Source organism: Culex quinquefasciatus, chromosome 2, assembly GCF_015732765.1.
Source record: "Culex quinquefasciatus strain JHB chromosome 2, VPISU_Cqui_1.0_pri_paternal, whole genome shotgun sequence".
NCBI classification, from domain to species: Eukaryota; Metazoa; Arthropoda; class Insecta; order Diptera; family Culicidae; genus Culex; species Culex quinquefasciatus.
In genome coordinates this window covers 65,236,984-65,251,666 of record NC_051862.1, presented here as the reverse complement: position 1 = coordinate 65,251,666, position 14,683 = coordinate 65,236,984, and the positions used below count along the sequence as shown (strand labels likewise).

At 37.3% G+C, this 14,683-nt stretch overlaps 1 protein-coding gene across 2 annotated transcripts in view; it reads right to left on the bottom strand.

Annotated features, from left to right (window-relative positions):
• Nucleotides 1-14,679, bottom strand: part of LOC6053965 (bestrophin-4) — a 33,454-nt gene extending 18,775 nt beyond the window's left edge. For both annotated transcript variants that reach the window (XM_038253438.1, XM_038253439.1), the window contains exon 1: nt 14,523-14,679. In XM_038253438.1, the coding sequence (XP_038109366.1) occupies nt 14,523-14,593 (71 nt within the window). In that variant the 5' untranslated portion in view covers nt 14,594-14,679. The remainder of the gene's footprint in view (nt 1-14,522) is intronic.
• Nucleotides 14,680-14,683: the final 4 nt, after the last annotated feature.

Genomic DNA, 14,683 nt, shown 5'->3' with positions numbered 1-14,683 from the left:
TAAAATTACTCTTTGTACTAAAACAGATATAAAAATATTAAAAAAAACTTATTTTCAGAATAAACCCAAATTATCTAAATACGCTAAACTTTAAAAAAAGTATTTATGATTGTTTCCAGATTATTGTTGTTGTTGTTGTTGTTATTCCGGGGTGACTTTGATAGTCAGAGTTTTTCTTGTTAAAATCATATTTAGGATGTTTAAACTTTATCTGTACGTTGAATGTACCATTACTGAAGTTGCTGATATTGTTTTTAAGAAAAAAATCAATGTTTATATTTATTTAACAAAGTTTATAAGCTTTTTAACATAATAAATATAAATTTTAGGTAAAATTGTTAAAAAGTCGGAATTTTGCCTGAAATTTGCAAAAACTAGTTTTGTTTATAAAATTTTCGATTTATATTGCAATTCGAAGCACTAATCGCAAGTTTTAACATTATACATGAAATTTGTTCAACTGAAATTGCCTATAAATTTTAAGTTTTTTTTAAATTGTGTTTCAAAAACACATATTATTTATTATTTACAAACTTATTTTACCTTCTCCTAGTGGAAAATTGTCCAAAAAATCCGAAAATGCATTCCGTTTTCCGATTCAAAATCATGTTCATTGAGAAAATCAGGACACTTTGAGAAGTTTAAAATAATGAGTTTCATCACCATTTTCTTAACTTTAGTTTACTAACTTTTTAAACTTTTCAAAATTTCATGAAAAGTTCTTTTTGAGGTTCTTTGAACACTTTTCTACCACGGTCAGAATGATTCTAAACAATTCCGTACGTATTTTAATTGTATTCTTCATTTTGCGGAAAAATCGCAAACCTATCAAAGTCACCCCGGCTATCAAAGTCACCCCGTTTTACGGTACAAAAAAAACCCGTTGCTCTTTTGTTGGGAGGTAATTCTTGTCGAAAGCGTTTCACCACATCACGCATTTTTATGCAGTTAACAGCTTGTGCAACTTTGTTCAACCTTTACTTCAAATTTAACTGCATTAACACACAAACACGAACACGTTCTTTGAGCTGAAACAAACGGAAACGCATTCAACGTGCTCATGCAGTTTCAATGAGTTTAACCAAGGGGGTTGACACATCAAATATTTTCATTTAGATTATTCTGTTCATTCTAGAATAATTCTGGAATGATGCTGGCCATACGCAGAATTATTCCGTTTCTATTTAATTTTGTTTAAGCGTGTTAACCAGCAAGAGCTGTCATGTTCTCGAAAAAAAAAGTAAACATCAACGCAAACGTCGCCGCTTGTGGCAAGTGGAAGCTACGCCGAATTGCTTCCAAACGCGTATCCGCAATCCGGAAGCGGACCTCACGGAATTTGCCAGTAGAACGGAAGCCAGTAACAAGCCAACGCAGTTTTTCGCCGCCACGGACACGACGACAAAACAGCGGCTCGCCTGGACACGATTAGACTTTTGGTGTTTGAAAACAATCCGCGGAAAACGCGACCTGGTCCAGTTGAATCCGGTTTGAGGACACGTTGTTTGCGAAGGCGTCGACAGATTTGGAGAGTTCGGTGGAGAATAGGGAACTGAACCGGAAGTTGGACGCCAGCATCCGGGAGTTGTTTTTTTCACTTGTCGCCGTACTTTATGCTGCAACCTTAACCTCAAAACAAGACGGCACTCGAACACAATCAGAGCGTGGTATAAGAGGCCGCTCCTGGTGCCAACCAATATCGCGGCCACCATCAGCACGATCACCGCCACAACTCGGAGACGGTCCAGATGAAAGACCGTCTCGTGATAAACAATTCAGCGAGGAAGTACGTAGTGGTCATACTCCGAGAGTACGACACGGTGCTTCTGCCACTTCAACGGCAGTGTCACCGACGAGCACCTGGATCACGACGGAACTCAATGATCAGCTCTGTTCCTTTTGTTGGAAGGGATGAAACCTGGGTGAGTTTGTTAACAATTCCGTTTAGTGGAACTTAATCTAATCGGTTTATGTTTCCCTCAGGTCCTGCAACTGTACCAGGTCTCCAACCTTAAACACGGTCTCATGATGGCAGATTCGTCCAGCTTTGGTATTAATCTGGTGTATGCTGTTAAAATCGCCGGAATACTTCGAGGGCACCAGTTGCCCAACCAACTCGAATACTACCTGTAGGTTTCAGCACCGATGTGGAGGGCGGTCTGCTAATTCACGCAACTTGATCTGGAAACAAAGAAAAGTGAGTTTCGAATTCGTACCTTTTCCGGTGCATTTCCACACAAGCTCATTTTTCATCCTTTTCCGTTCACAGGAGGGAAACAAGGACAAGGCCTAACCCGCGGCCAGCGATGCCCCGAAAATCAACGAAAAGTAAATCTCGTCGAATGAACCCCGAAAGACCCCGAAAATGCACCGTTATCCGCACAAGTTTTAAGTCAGCAGCTTGCATTGCGGTTTGAAGGACGGGGACGTGCTGGAGTGTAGGTCGCTGTCGGTGGCAAGAAGGATTCACGCGATCTGATGGAAAGAATTGTGTGGGCCAAGTTGTACGAGAGTGAGTCGGCTTTTGTCACCCTTAAGCGCGTTTCCATGAAAGAAGGCGCCCTGGAAAGATCCTCAAGGTCAAGTTTCCAGCCGTGGATAAGCTCACACGCCAGAGGCGAACAAATTTCTGAGCGAACTTTGTCCCATCTACTCACCTCTGGGCAAACTCGTCGACGATTATTGCATCAGCCCGACCTTCATCTGCGGCCACCCTTAGATCATGCCCCCGCTCGCAACACTACCGGCCATCGAGTTAAACGATCCGGCCGTCTTGCGCTAGCGATTCGAGCAACAGGCTGCCGACACAGCAACCGGCGATGACGAGACTCAGCTGGACGACGAGAACTTCTGCAACGCCCTGGGGTACGGTCTTCCATAGACTGGTGGCTAGGGCATGAGAATCGATCAGCTGACCGTGTTTCTGACCGACAACAAAAACATCTGCTCTTCCCAGCGATGGAACCGGACGATCCTGAAAAAAAAGTTGCTGCGGCTGTGACGAAAGGAGCTGCGCTCAGTGTTTTGTTTGCTTAATTACAATAAAGATCGGCCTCTCCCGAGGAAGACCACCAGAAATCCCGATGCGAGACGCGTTATCTCAACTAGACCTTGATGTTCTCTATCCGACCTATCAGTTCCTCGTAGATTCCAAAATATCCATTTAGTTTTCTTCCAGTTAGTTTTCCTTCAGTTAGTTTTCCTTTTGTTAGTATAACTCGCCTTCGCACAAAGCCGTCGTTTCTGGATTGCACCGGAAGCAAAGCAAGAACGCCCCAGCAGCTGGACACCGAGTTGCGGCTGAGGACAAAAGAAAAGGCCAGCAGAGCCAACCAAGACCCCTACACAATCCCCCTTCCCATCCCACGCCTTGTCTTTAACATCAATCCCTTCCCCACTAACCCCGAGTAGGCCGCGGGTAATCGGCTTCCCTCCCACTAACATTTACACACAAGATCCTCTGTAATTATTAAGTTTTTTGTAATTACAAATGCCGACTCGGTCCTAACCAGGTCCCAGTACCGAAAAGGACCTAATAAAAATAATTTTAAGAAAAAAAAAAAAAAAAAAAAAAGATCGGCCTCGTTTGTGATCCTAGTTTCATCGCGTGCACCCGCTGCAGGAGTCCAACAACAGGCAGGAATTCGTCGATGATTGTAGGATTCAGGTCGTCAACCTGCCGACGAGGTGGCCCATCAACCCGGCGGACGTTGGTAACAGGTTCTATCGAGTATTCTCCCTGCACTGATGGACTGATTTTATTTGTTGCCAAAAATCCAAAAGTTCAATTCAGGTGACAAAATATTCGAATACACATAAACTGCATTTAATCGCTAACTGACAAAGGTAATTTTCGTCCGCGTTTGGTCGTTGTCCTGCTATACGTTTAGCTCCTCTTACTCCTCGATGCAGGCGTCCTCCTGGCCCAGCTTGGTCGTGCAGCGCTTCATCACGTCTGAGATCTTGACCGTTTCGCTCGCACCGACCAACTCTCGCGTGAGCGGAAAGATCTTGTCCGACGTGTTTTGGGTGCCTTGAGTTTAACACACTCCAGAAATAAGTAATCTATTAAATTAATTTATTATAATCGTTCATATTAAAACTAATCGTTCTAGAAAACATTAAATATTCAATACAATTATTCTCAATAAAACCGTATAATCGTGGTCCTGCCCTTAAACACCAAAATCGTCTCTTGTAACAATCATGGATTGTTACAAGTCGCGATTTTGGAAATCGCTCTCCGCTCGCGATTCAAGATTCGTTGCGGTCCCAAATAAACAAACCCCTTGACGACGCGAATCGGGTGAGATCCACCCAGTGGATGATTGTGAACGATCGCTTTGGTGTGAGTTCCTTCTTGGTTACACAGCGGGACTAGCAACGCGTTGTTTTTCTTGAGAACAGTGGCGCTTACTGTGTGTGTATACCTTCACTCATTGATCGCGCGATGTGATTTTTTAGCGACCCTGATTAGGGGTAAAACAAGTTTTCGCCTACTTGATACAGCATTTGACGTATTGATCATAGGGTAAATAAGATCTATTTCTTTTTTCAAAAATGTTTTATTTAATTATTTTTTAAATCGAAATTACAACTCCAATACTTCTAACTTACGTGAAATTGACCGAGGATTCCGAATATGACAAAATTGAGACCAAAAAGTGCCGTCTTCTTGGCCTACAGGGCAAAAACTAACGTTGTAAAATGTTTGTTCAAGAAAAATCGTAAAACTATGAGAAAAACTGCGATTGGCCAAAAAGTTAATACCGTAGGCTTATAGTCCATGAAATTACCTATCTTTTGACCTATGGGAGTATGGGTGTTGGAGGCTGTTGCAAAAAGATATTAAGGTTTTAAAAAAATCCATTTTTAACAGTAATTTGCAAAAGCTAAGAAAAAAAGTTAAACCAATCCTAAATGTCTATAGCACATTTTGAAGGGCTTCGAGACCATTCGAATGCATCTAAGAGAGTTGGAATTGATGAAGTATTACGGAAATGCGAGCAATTTTAAGATTTTTCATGTGTTTTGGACCTCAAACTTCAATGCCCGTTTTACCCCACTTCCCTTTGTCGTAGAGGGCTCATATTTGACATGAGTTTATCTCATGCATAGACAAACAAACGCTGAAAGTTTCATCCAAATCAGAGCACCTCGATACGACCTCTAGAACAAACCGAGCAGAATCTACAAATACTGCCTCTTAAATGTGACCCCTAAACTTCTCTACAGTGATTTAGAGTTTTCAAATCCAAGATGGCGGCTAACATGGCGGATTTAATTTAATAGATAATCAGTCACTAAAATTTTACTAAAATGAGCTCGCAGAACTCGAATTTGATCTAAAAAGCATGAAAATAAAAAAAAAACAAATATTTTTTTTCTGCTCATGATTTGATTAAAAAAATATTTGTAACGGCCTAGAAATGCAAATGTGTTGTTTTTTTTGCGATTTTTTGTTTATCTCGCTCAAAATCGATCCAAAAATCAGGGGGCAGAATTTAAAAAAAAACGAAATTAACAAAATATTGAGTGCAATAAGCTGAAAACATTTAAAAAAGCATTTCCCTGTGCTTACTATATTTTTTTTACATATTTAAGTTCGTTTAAAATATCTCGATTTTTGTGAAATTTCCTTTTACAGTACTGTTTTTGGCGAACAAAAAATCGTTAATACTTAGATATTTTGAAAACAAATGATTGCAAAACAACGGGGCAGGTGTAAAATGCATTTTAAAAGACTTTTTTCATTCAAATGTTATTACCATGTCTTGTGATTCAAAAAATATTTCCAACGGCCTAATTTAATTAAATTAAATTAATTTTACTAAGCCATTGCAATTATTTACAGTGGACTCTCTCGTTGTTGATATTGAAGGGATCGTCGAGAGCGGGAGTTATCAAATTATAGATCGAAAAATCAAAGCCATCTTTTGGAAGGGACTGCAACATTACGATGCCTCTATGCTCTCTTATGCTAGCTAGATAGGAAAACCAGCAAGCTTAGAACAAGAGAGCACAGAGGCATCGATTTATTGACAGCTGGAGCAATATTGATTCTTCCATCGCAAATTATGAGAGCTTTAATTTTTTTTATAGATTTTTTATCGGGTTTCTATTTTCAGTGTAATTTTTAACAGTTTGATTCTGGTAAAATTATTTAGAAATATTGTTCGATGGTTGAAATAGAATTTTCATTAATATTTTTTGATTTGCATTCATTCTTTGTTTAAGGGGTTACATACATATAAATCGCCAAAAATGTCAGAGGTTGTTATTAGCACACACTTTAACTTTTCATAAATCTGTTTTCAGGACATTAATATATACATTTTCATCTATAAACAAAACAAATTTGAAGACATTTGGTTGTATCATTGCCGAGATATAGCTATTTGAAGTTATCAGTTTCAAAAAACGGGTGCCACGATATCTCAACACTGCTTAGACCAAATCGGCTCAAAATTTTGGTGAAGCCTCATTAAACCGGTCCCGTGTCATGCAGGCCGATTTTCAAGAAGTTTATTAAAAAAAAGATAAAAATATTTTTAAGTTTTTCCGGGCTTCGTCATGCACACGGAATATGCCTTGGGAGTCTTCACCCCAAATTTCCGCCAATTTGGTCCATCCCATCTCGAGATATCGTGGCACCCGTAGGGGCAGGGGGGGGGGGCAGAATGGACCATGGGGGCAGAACGGGCCACCCTTGGTGTTGGGCTTTAGAATGGATTTAGACCAACTATGAGGCAAGGGTCTAATAAAAGACGTCAAATAACATAACCACACCGAAAACGACGTTTGAATTCATTGTATTTTTCGAATTATGAGCAAAAATGTAATTTTATTGACAAAACCACGCAAATGTAGTTTATTTCGAGGTTCTTAAATAAGCTTTCTGAAAAGTTGGATTGTTTGAAAAAGTTTGCTCAATGCTTATAACGTTACTAGATGCTACTACCAAAATATACAAACAACAACGGAACCTTAAAATCATTTAGAGGCTTGGTGGTGGAAGTGTTAAATTAAAATCCACTTGGGGGCAGAATGGACCACCCTTTTCCTGCCTTATAAAAACAATCAAAAGTTAAAAAAAATTAGCTAAATGGATTATTTCACTCCTGGTAGCTTCACAAATCACGTTTAATAAAACAAAAGTTGATTTTTTAGTTGTTTCGACGCTTAGTTGTAAAAATAGTGTCTTTTTCGACATATTTACACTATTTTCGAAAATCTTAGTTTTTTTAAGTTACTATTTTTATAAAAGTGATCAAATTTCATGGAAACTATAATGGAAAGGTCCCTCAAGTAATTTCTTATCACCCTTCAACGTTGTATTAGAAGAAATGGCTTTTTTTCTAAGGTGGCCCATTCTGCTCCGCAGGGTGGTCCATTCTGCCCCGCACCCTGGAAAGTAAGTCGAAAAAACTTTTTTTTAAGGTGGCTCAAAAATAGTTTTAAGTCAAAAATTTTCATCAACCAAGTATACAACATTGAAGAGAACATTCCAAAGCATAAGCCACACTGGATTCATAATTTTTTATGTTTTTCTATGGTTTTTGGTGCATTTTTCTTAGGCGGTCCATTCTGCCCCCCCTGCTCCTAAATCAACTTGGTGTTAAGAGAAAAACGGTCGTAAAGTTTGACAGTTCGCATTGCGCATGGCGAAATTTGGAGCTTAAATTGTCTATAACTCACTTAAATCATGAAATATCTTTATGAAACTTTCAGGAGTGCTTGAAAATCATCTTTTAAGTGGATTTAATAAATATCTGCAATATGAAATTTTAAGATTTTCTACATGTATGTAACCCCTTAAGAAATGACTCTTTTAGTGGTTCTGGAAAAGTCGAGATTAGAAAATGGGACTTGAACGGTACCCTGTGTTTTATATATTTTCAAATTTCTATTGAATGATATACATTTTCTATAAAAAGCGTATACTATGGATGATTATGTTGAGAAAAGAAACTTCATCAACTTCGTGAATCATTTCTTTAAATATCTATTTTACATCCACCTGTTGACCAGACTTTAAATTCCCCAAATTACGAAATGAGTTCAAACATCAACGCAAACCACGCAGCGATAACACATCACCTGAAAGATAGCTCTTATCAGTGCTTTTGTACCGCGACCACACCAGCGTGATTGTGGTCTTGATTCGAGGAAATCGTCAATTTATCTTAATTTCAATGTCACTACGCTGTGATTCATCGGTTATATTTTTGACAACAATACACCTCGAACAAACTCCACTTATCTGAATCATTTGTGTTGACGTTTGCTGTTACCTTGTGAAACTGACGTTGGTCACAGATTATGCCCATATATTGACCATATCCGCGAAGTGATGAATTCGTTAGCATTTCTCACGATGGCTCTCGCGGAATTCCCCGATACGCGTCTCGTTTCTATGATTTGCACAGAAGTCGCAGTTGACTGCAATTTTCAAACAGTTCAAGAATTTTACCCTGCGGGAATTGATTATGGCGATAGGAATAGGGTTACAAACGTGATTTTTGAAACTTTTGCGAAAAAAATATTGCATTGCGTACTTTTTTAAATTTCAGTTACACATTTCTATGTTGAAACGTCCTGATAATTCATCTAAACTTATGAACATCAACCACTGTTGAAGGGAAGCAATTTGCTTGATAAAGCACTTGCCACTCATGTAAACTGCCTTTAGCGGCTTATAATTGTTTGGATATATTGCCAGAGTAAATATCAACAATTTAGTTCCTCTTGATAGTGATCAGTGCATTGTAAGCGTTAGTTAAGTGGAGGTGATTTTGAATAATGAAATGTTATCAAAGTGGGTTAAGATTCTGTTGATAATTTATTGTAAATAACAAATTGTAATTAAAAACGTTAGTTGCTATTAATTTGTTTTAAATAAATTTAAAGATGATGAATGTTTCATTTTGCAGTGAAAAATAACTGTAAAAAAATTTAAGAGATATGTGTGCAACATGTGACTTCCACTTTCAAGTATTTCACCGAGCGCTAGCATACTAGAAGCAGTAGTATCTGCCACAATCTTCTCTAAAAGATACAATCTTAGCACGCGATCGGAAAAACCGCGTGGCAAGCTTCAAGGTGAACGATAATAATTGGCCTCTGGGCTGGCTGAATTGCAGTTGAAATGATACAGCCCATGCCAAGTACACAGAGAACTGAACAGCAAACACACACAGCACTTACAACAAAAACACTTAAATTATAGCGCCACGATGTAAACAGAGAATGTCTCTCTTGCTCTTGTTGCTTGTTGAGTGCTTGCGCTTAAGTTGTTACTAGTGACAAGTATCTTCTTGGTGGATCCACCGATAGCGTTCACGCGGACACATTTTCTTTAGAAAACGTGTTGATTGTACTTATAAGTATCGTATTATTGCAAGTTATATGAAATTTTGGTATAGAATGTTTAAGATTTTGTTTTGTTTTTTGGAAATGTTAATCTTTATGTTATTTAATCAATACCATATATAATCTCAATATTAGCTTTAAGCTATTAAATCATAAAACATATACATTTAAAAATACCTCAGTGAATCATTTACTCATTAAGAGCCGGTGCCATGCACCATGAGCAGGTCGCCAACCGTCACAACAATATCCTTACGCATCGCTAGCCGCGTAAATTCACTATGTCCACGCGATGTTTGGTTTAGAGATCATGAGCAATTTATGGGACCAGCAGAAGCAGCAAAGTCTGTCACGCTGGTTAGCGCACAAAGCAAGCAATTTAATTGAAGGGAAGCGCCATTAGCATCCATTAATTAAAATTATAATTTGGATTTCAACGTGTGTCCCCGTCCCGAGAGGAAATCATGCATGTATTATTTTTTTTGTCTCGTGTGTGATGACTTTATCATCGCCGTGACACGCACGAATAGGTTCCGCCAAAGGGGTGAAATTTATCTTTATACAGCTTTGCCTTTTGTCAACGAATTGGGGGTATTTTAACTCTTCATTAGGGTGCCTAGAATATGGGTAATCAAAACCTAAACATTTTCGAATAGATTTCTATAGAAAATAATTGAGAAAAAGGAGTTAATCTATAAAATCGTGTTTAAAGTCAAAATATCGTCAAATGTTTTAATATTTGAGAAAGTTCAATGCTCTTGTAACTTCTCGAAAAGCAGAAAAGAGGACGACAGGATCGATGCATTTAAATCACTGAAGACAAATGAAGTATGAGAATCTTTCTTTCCAATTTCAAACTCAACAATCAAAAGGTTAATTTTGAGCAAATCTTCTTAAATTTTGAAGCATAAATAAAATCTAATAACGCATCCATGATTTTCCTTACATAGAGCATGGGTTCATTATCTAAAACCCACCATCTGGGTACCCATACTCAAGGCGGAAGTTTTTAGGTAATACGATCCAACCAGTCTTTATTTGAGTTGGATGGTATTACTGACAGACGGTAATCAGTGAACGGATGATTTATGACATAAGCTGGTTTAATCTCCAAAAACAGCTGATTGAAACGATATGTTTAGGCGCCATCTATATAATCTACGGGTCATTCCTTCAGAAGTGACCACGCGTCCGGCATCGACCTTCAACAAATCTGCTCATAATTGGCATGGGGTTTTTATTTGCCTCAAAAACAAAGAATCCCAACTTTAGTGACATTTGGTTCTCTTTTTCATAGAATTTTGGAAAACCATATTTTAAAAATGACTCAACTCAACTCAACTTCTGGGTGAAGATTCAGTTTCAAGATGGCGGCAAAACTCGTTTGGAACTAGCGCGAGTACTTGGCGAGTACCCACTGAGAAATGTAACGACCCGATCAGTCTGATGGTAGAATAAAATAGGGCTTACGAAGGCTAATCGGGGCGTTACATTTCTCAGTGGGTATCTCCAAAAAAAAAAAAAAAACTTTGACAGCTCTGAGTGCGGCACTCAGTGTGAAACTAGCCCTCAAACGAACGTGCCAACAGTTATAGAAACGTTTTTTTTAAGTTATGATTTTTATCGTTTTGACCAGTTTTTCGAAGTAGAAACTATAAAACTCAATTGAGTGCCTTTGAAAGATTTTTTTCCGGAAAATCCATTAAATTTAGCATAAGAGCAATTCTCTACGAAATCGGCCGATTTCGACCATTTTTATTTTTTGTATTTTTCGATTTGGCTTAAACTTTGTTGGGGTCCTTCCCTATGACCAAATAAGCTATTTTGTGTCATTGGTTCACACATACAAGTCTCCATACAATTTTGGCTGCTGTCCATACAAAAATGGTATGTAAATATTCAAACAGCTGTAACTTTTGAGTGAATTTTCTGATCAATTTGGTGTCTTGGGCAAAGTTGTAGGTATTGTTGAGGACTATTGAGAAAAAAATAGGTACACGGAAAAAAATGCAAATTTTTTAATCAACTTTTTTTTCACAAAAACTCAATTTCCCAAAATACCCAAAAAAAAATGATTTTCGAGATTGTTTGATATGTTTTAGTAGTGGACAAAAATGCGCAACTTTTGAGCCATAGAGAAACATGGTAAAAAAATCTGCCGCCGAGTTATGAATTTTTGAAAAAATAGTGATTTTTGGAAAAACAATCGAAATTTCATCCAAAAACAATTTTGACGTTATTTTTTAATACAAAAATGAATTTGCAATCGAAAACTACTTTACAGATTTTTTGATACAGTGCTCCGTTTTCAAGATATAGCCACCGAAAGTTTGATTTTTGCGAAATTTTTGCAGTTTTTCGATTTTTAAAAATAGTGACAATATTTTTTTTGAGAAGTTCAGAAAATTTGCTATAAAATTGTCTAAGAGACATTGAAGATTGGACCTCGGGTTGCTGAGATACAGCCGCTTTAAGAAAAAGAAACACGAAAATTGAAGTTTTCTAAGTCACATCAAAACAACCCACCATATTCTAATGTCGATATCTCAGCAACTAATGGTCCGATTTTCAATGTTAAAATATGAAACATTCGTGAAATTTTTCGAACTTTTCGAAAAAAATATTTTCGCTCAAACCAGTAAGGTTTATACTGGAAAAAATATATGCCATGAAAACAGATTTTCTAATTTTTTTTTTTCATTTACATTTTTTGCCATGATTAACATATTTACTATTTTTTCATTTCAACTTAATCATCAATATTATTCTTTATCATATTTTCTCCAACTAATCAGAAACAAATTTTAAAGCAATTTTATGGTTTTGGAGCATTGATTAATTTTACTCCCCCCTGTCCAAACACTGTGATTAAAAAAATATTATATACTTCTTAACAAAAAATACATACTAATCAACATTTTTTGATATTTTGAACGAATTGAAAGACAGCTTATAAATTTAGAAAATTTAAATATTTTTTTGAAGTTGTATGTTTTTTACAAGCAGTCAATGCACTTATTGATCCTCACACTTGTTTTGACTATTTAGGTTGCTATTCTATACAATTTTGTTGCAAAATATTAATCAGAACCAGGGTCAGAAATTTTTGATAAGTTTAAAATTTCCCGGAAAATTTGTTGAAAATTTCCCGTTTCCTGGGAATTTTGTAACCCCGGGAAATCGGACGCTCTAGATAAACGGCAGTATCTGTTTTGCCTTCCTCACTGAGGTAAGGCTATAATCCTGCTCTAAAAATGAACTTTGTATAAAAACGTCGTAGACCCACCTTCATGTATACATATCGACTCAGAATCGAAAACTGTGTGTGTATGTGTGTGTGTATGTATGTATGTGACCAACAAACTAGCTCATGTTTCTCGGCACTGGCTGAACCGATTTGACTCAAACTTGTTGCATTCGACTTGGTTTAGGGTCCCATAGATCGAGTTTTATACAGATTGAAGTTTCGATAAGTAGTTCAAAAGTTATGTATAAAAATGTGTTTTCACATATATCCGGATCTCACTTAAATGTATGTAAACTATGTCCGAATCCACTATCCGACCCATCGTTGGTTAGGTTATCAAAAGACCTTTCCAACGAGTCCACAACATTTATGATATGGCAACCCTGTCTCGTGATATGGCCACTTAAGTGATATTTATGTACTTTTTGGAAGCCGGATCTCACTTAAATGCATGTAAACTATGTCCGGATCTACCTTCTGACTCATCGTTGGTTAGGTTATCAAAAGACCTTTCCAGCGAGTCCAAAACATTGAAGATCTGGCAACCCTGTCTCGAGATATGGCCACTTAAGTGATATTGATGTACTTTTTGGAAGCCGGATCTCACTTAAATGTATGTAAACTATGTCCGGATCCACTATCCGACCCATCGTTGGTTAGGTTATCAAAAGACCTTTCCATCGAGTCCAAAACATTGAAGATCTGGCAACCCTGTCTCGAGATATGGCCACTTAAGTGATATTGATGTACTTTTTGGAAGCCGGATCTCACTTAAATGTATGTAAACTATGTCCGGATCCACTATCCGACCCATCGTTGGTTAGGTTATCAAAAGACCTTTCCATCGAGTCCAAAACATTGAAGATCTGGCAACCCTGACTCGAGATATGGCCACTTAAGTGATATTTATGTACTTTTTGGAAGCCGGATCTCACTTAAATGTATGTAAACTATGTCCGGATCCACTATCCGACCCATCGTTGGTTAGGTTATCAAAAGACCTTTCCAGCGAGTCCACAACATTGAAGATCTGGCAACCCTGTCTCGAGATATGGCCACTTAAGTGATATTTATGTACTTTTTTATTCCGGATCTCAAAAATAGATGAAATTTGTGTACAGCCATTGATGGTAATGAGTGAGGAAGGCTCCAACCACATAGGTGGATTAGGTTAGTTTTTTTTCTTTATCTAAAAAAAACTCAGAACTCACAAAAATCGCTCAAAGGATCATTCTTATGCAAAAATTTAATTAAATTTTCGGAAAAAATACTTTGAAAATCAAACGATTCAGTTTCAACGGCTAAAACTTCGAAAAAACCTGTAAAAATGATCAAAATCATCGCTTAAAAAACTGTTCCGTAAATATTCGATAACTTTTGAAGAATACCTGCAAACCCTCAATTTTTAAACATTTGTTTTGTTTTTTTTCTGTTCTACAACTTTGCTGAAAATTGTCACACTCTAAAAAGTAGGCCTGCAAAGTTACAAAAAACACGGCCTGCAAAGTTACAAGCACAGAAATAGTGTGTGGAAAAAGTTTACTGTTCAAGAACCAAGAAAAGGCTAAAAAAATGAAGAGAATGAAACAAGGAATGAAAATTTAAATCTTTCGGCAAATCATTTATTACTGGTTGAAATATGTATTCCTTAATTCATCAAAAATAGACGAACAGACAAACAAACAAAAAGGAAAATTCTCATATCTCAATCAGGTTAAGAATTTAGTTCTATTTCCAAGACAAAATATTTGGCAAAACTTTTGATAGAAACTTGCCTGCTCACTTCCTGCTAAGTTCACCGCGTACTTTGTTCTATAAAATCAGCTTCAAAGCATTGAAAATTCTGACAGGTGTTTATTGAAATATTTGATAGTCTACCCAAGTTCTACCCATAAAAACATACCTAAGCAGCAGCTTTAGGAAGCAGCCAAACCCTCGACAGGTCGCTACTTCGGCAGTGTAGGTGACGGTCATTCTGGGTGTTTAACGGTTTCTTCACAATTTGTGCCGATTACCGGCTTTTCTTCTGATGGCTTCGGCTAGTATCCGCTCACACGCTAATGG